The sequence below is a fragment of the Triticum aestivum genome, chromosome 3D (genome assembly GCF_018294505.1).
Source record: "Triticum aestivum cultivar Chinese Spring chromosome 3D, IWGSC CS RefSeq v2.1, whole genome shotgun sequence".
In the NCBI taxonomy this organism is placed as follows: Eukaryota; Viridiplantae; Streptophyta; class Magnoliopsida; order Poales; family Poaceae; genus Triticum; species Triticum aestivum.
The window spans coordinates 437,939,237-437,943,302 of NC_057802.1; the positions used below are offsets into that span (position 1 = coordinate 437,939,237).

At 52.9% G+C, this 4,066-nt stretch overlaps 1 protein-coding gene across 1 annotated transcript; it reads right to left on the bottom strand.

Annotated features, from left to right (window-relative positions):
* Window positions 1–207: 207 nt before the first annotated feature.
* Window positions 208–2,268, bottom strand: LOC123074882 (putative glucan endo-1,3-beta-glucosidase GVI). The gene is made up of 2 exons (XM_044497616.1): window positions 2,127–2,268; window positions 208–1,375 (listed from the first exon to the last, which is right to left on the bottom strand). Exons 1-2 carry the CDS (start codon window positions 2,182–2,184, stop codon window positions 417–419), a joined length of 1,017 nt encoding a protein of 338 aa, XP_044353551.1. The 5' UTR covers window positions 2,185–2,268; the 3' UTR covers window positions 208–416.
* Window positions 2,269–4,066: the final 1,798 nt, after the last annotated feature.

The window sequence follows — 4,066 nt, forward strand, 5'->3', positions numbered from 1 at the left end:
ATCAAAGTTTTAAGTAGTTTCAGATGAAGGCCCTGTTTGGAACAAAGGAACTTCACATGACGAGAGATAACATGTCTGAAGCAATAATGGTATACTAAGTAGAACTTATGAGGTATGATATGTAGTAGAACATATATATCATCAATGCACTGGCCTTAATTAAGACGTGCATTGTATGATATATGGTACAACTTATGAGGTATGATATGAGGTAGAACATATATATCATCAATGTTTTGTTTCAACTATATTTGGTAACATGTCTGAAGCAATAATGGTATACTAAGTAGTAGTACTTCTCGAGAGATAATGAGAGATGGAGAAGCTCAAATAAACAGAATCGGTCCTACCCAATAACTTCCTAACTAATGGATGATCGATGCATATGCGTGGTCCATGCAGCAGCCAGGCGTCTTCTACGACGATGCCGAGAAGTCGACGTGGTAGACCTGGCTCATGTCCGGCTGGAACATCCCGAAGTACTGCTCCACGCCCTCCGGCTTCTGGTTCTCGTTGAACATGGCGAAGATATACGTCTCCACGGCCTTCCCGGGCCGCCGCGGCGTGCCGCGCCCCACGTGCCGGACCAGGTTGTTGATGTACGCCGCCGCGTTCTCCACGCTGGCGCCGTACCCGCCGCCGCCCGATGGCCACCCGGTCTCCGACACCACCAGCTCCAGGCTCTCCCCGCCCCCGGCCTTCTCCACGGCCGCGTACACCGCGTCCAAGATGGCGTCAAACATGTTGGCGTACTCCACCCCGTTGTCGGTCACCGCGACCGCGGCCGACGACGACAGGAGCGCGTAGTCGAGCGGCACCGAGGACGGCTCCGCCGAGTAGGCGAAGTACGGGTACACGTTCACGAGCAGCGGCGTGCCCCTCGACGCCAGGAAGGAGACGATCGGCCCGACCGTCGGCAGCGCCGCCTCCGAGAACGCGCCCTGCGACGGCGGGTACGAGGTCCCGAGCACCGACGTCGCCATGGCCGTCGTGACCGGCACGCTGAGCCCCGCGGCCCGGAGCGCGGCCTCGAGGTTCTGCATGGAGGGGAGCACCAGAGCGGCGGACTCCCCCGGGATGACCTCGTTGCCGGCGTTGATGTAGCGGAAGCTCACGGCGCCGGCGAAGGGCTGGACGTAGGACTGCACCCATGACGCGGCGTACGAGGCGTCGGAGGCGAGCGGGGCGAGGTCGCTGTTGAGCGTGCCGAGGACGACGCCGAGGCCTGAGCCGCGGAGGGCCTCGAGGACGTTGGTGTCCGGGTGGAAGATGCGGACGTCGGTGATGTTGTTGGCTTTGTACAGCGCGACCACCTTGTCCGGGGACGGGAGGTCGCTGCCCATCATGCCATAGTTGACTCCAATTCCTTGGACTCCTGCACGAGATGAACACATGGACGGTAACTGTAAGCACGAAATTAGCACGCACGTACTAAGTAAATGTACACGATGTGTGCATCTGATAACTGCATGGGATTGATCGTCCCTTTAATTTCTTTCCTTGTTCCAATGTAGATCCTTTGATTCCTTAATGAGTTACTTTTGTTCGGAAAGGAGTAGAGTAGAGTACTGTCCTTAATTAAGAAGTGCATTGTACTTCTTCTTTTTTGTGAAATAAGTGCATTGTACTTTAGGGTTCCTCTTTCATAAACCCCACAGACAGGTTACCAAATATAGTTGAAACAAAACATTGATGTCACAAGATTGACAATGAATTAAAGAGACCTATACGGATTTATGCCAGACATCCTAACCAATGCACAATGAATAGAATTATCAACCACCTCCAACAGCAAGCAATAAATAAGCCAAGCAAGTGTGTAGTCGATTTATCTAAGCAAAAGCATGCTGCTTTGGTGCTCCGTCGAAACTGGTTTACATGTTTTTCAATAGACACATGACATAACCCTTTTGCTCCTGCAAGGAGACGCAAAATCGAAAAGGATAGGAAGATATAGCCAAGAGAACTGCATAAGGAACAATGAAGAACATAATAGTGTTCATAACAGTAGGATAAAAGTCGCTAGTGCGCCAGCATCAAACAATGATCAATCGGGAGCTAGCAATCAAGCGACGATCTATCGATCAGTAATAATAATATATAAAGTGGCAATTTACTCGACTCACCCGAGAGCGACGAACACCACGACAGCAGGCTGCAGGCAGCAACCCACAACGCGATCATCTTCTCTTCCCTCCCCTTGGTTCGCTCCTAGCTTCCCTCACTCGTCGTGCGATGGGATGCGATGCGGTGATGCGGTGTGACGTGCGGTGCTCCCGCGTATATATAGCCGGTGAGGCTTCGTGTTTTGGAAGGCGCGCAACCACCGGAGGGCCCGGGGTCGTGCGGTACGTGCACGGCCGCATGCACCGTACGTGCGCGTCCGCGTCCTACGGACACCCGACGGGCAACGGACATGGACGAGCGAACCGACGGCAACTGGCCGATCCCATCGATCGCCATGCACGTACGTGAGTCCACCAGCAGGAGGTGCATGCGACCGTACCACGTGTGTGTTTTCCCTTCGGTTTACCTTCCATTGCATGTGATAATGTAACGTGTCTTGGAATCCTTCGGTTAGTTTGCTCTGCTGTGATCATCATTAAATGGCTGTTAAGGTATCGGGGAAAGGAAAATGCAGGTATACTTCCTTGCAGAAGAAACGGGACTTTCCCGTGGATGAACCTGCTAAATCCATTGCTCGTGCTTGCTGATTTACTGTTGTAGATATAATGCCATACACATTACAAATGATTTCGTGGATAAGAAGGAAGTATATCAAGTAATAGATCACATATCCATCGATGGATCACTCCGTTATCGTTACGTACGTCTTCTCTGTCACGGCTCTCCCGATTACACCTCCCGCTACGTCACCGGCCGTCTCTTCATCCAAGGAGAAACTATACGAGACTGGATTCTCCCATGCATGGTCCAGCCATTGCCAAACGAATTATCTAATGCTTTCCCTTGGCACTTCATAATTTTTACAATACCCAATTTCTTTCTTTTTGTCGTTGGGCAAGGAGCAATCCATTCACCACTTTCCGATGGGTTGTGGATGAGCTTCAAGATCTCTGCGTTTTGATATAGTGGCTTTGGACGCGTTCGGATGGAAATCCTAAAAAACTGATGTTCGGATTTTACCATTTTCGATGACTTTTGCATTACTAGGTCTATGTATCACTATTCCTAATTAATGTGGACGTATGATTGCTCGACGTATGGATCTACTATGGATGTGGGCTTGGACCAAGCCATCCCAAACACTGAACCGGATCTTGAAAACGGGATTGAATTGAATTCGACTTCTTAGTAGCCACGTCTTCCAGAATCGAGCGTTCGGAATCAGGGGTGATCATCGTGAACGATCCCCACTCCCCACCCACAACAGCAAATCCACTCCCCTGTCCATTTTCCGATTTTTTGTTCAAAAGGACCACCTGACAGAAAAGACCACCTCTGAGTCAGATTGCCAGAAAAGACCACCTAATTCGTGGCGGCAGACGCGCCAGCCGCCACTCACGGAGGTGGCAGCCCCTGCCGCTACAGACCGAGGCGACAGTGCATGCCATCTGTGGGCGTGGCGGCATGGCGCATCGGCTAGCATTGTTGCCGTCTCCATGTGTGGCGGCGGGGCCCACCGCTGATCCCGTTTCGTCGTGCCTCGGCCACTCCCGACGATTTCCTGTGACAGGCCACCTGCCGCCTGGGTCTGTGGCGGCAGGCGCCACGTGTCGGCGGGCGTGCCTGCCGCCACGAATAAGGTGGTCTTTTCTGGCAATCTGATTCAGAGATGGTCTTTTCTGTCAATTGCACTGGCCGATGAACTCACCCGGGCGCTCCTCTGGCGATAGAGCAGATGACGAGGGGACAACAGAGGTGGCACGAGGAGCCTGTCGAGGGGCCGACGAGGTGAGGTCCTAGTCGGTGACGGACTTGCCCGACCACTCCTCCGGCGACGGTGCAACTGGAGGCCGTCAGCGTCCACATCATCATCGTCCGCGATGGCGGTGGCCTCGACACTTGTGGCCGGGCTCGACTCCGCTGCGCCGCCCTACGCACA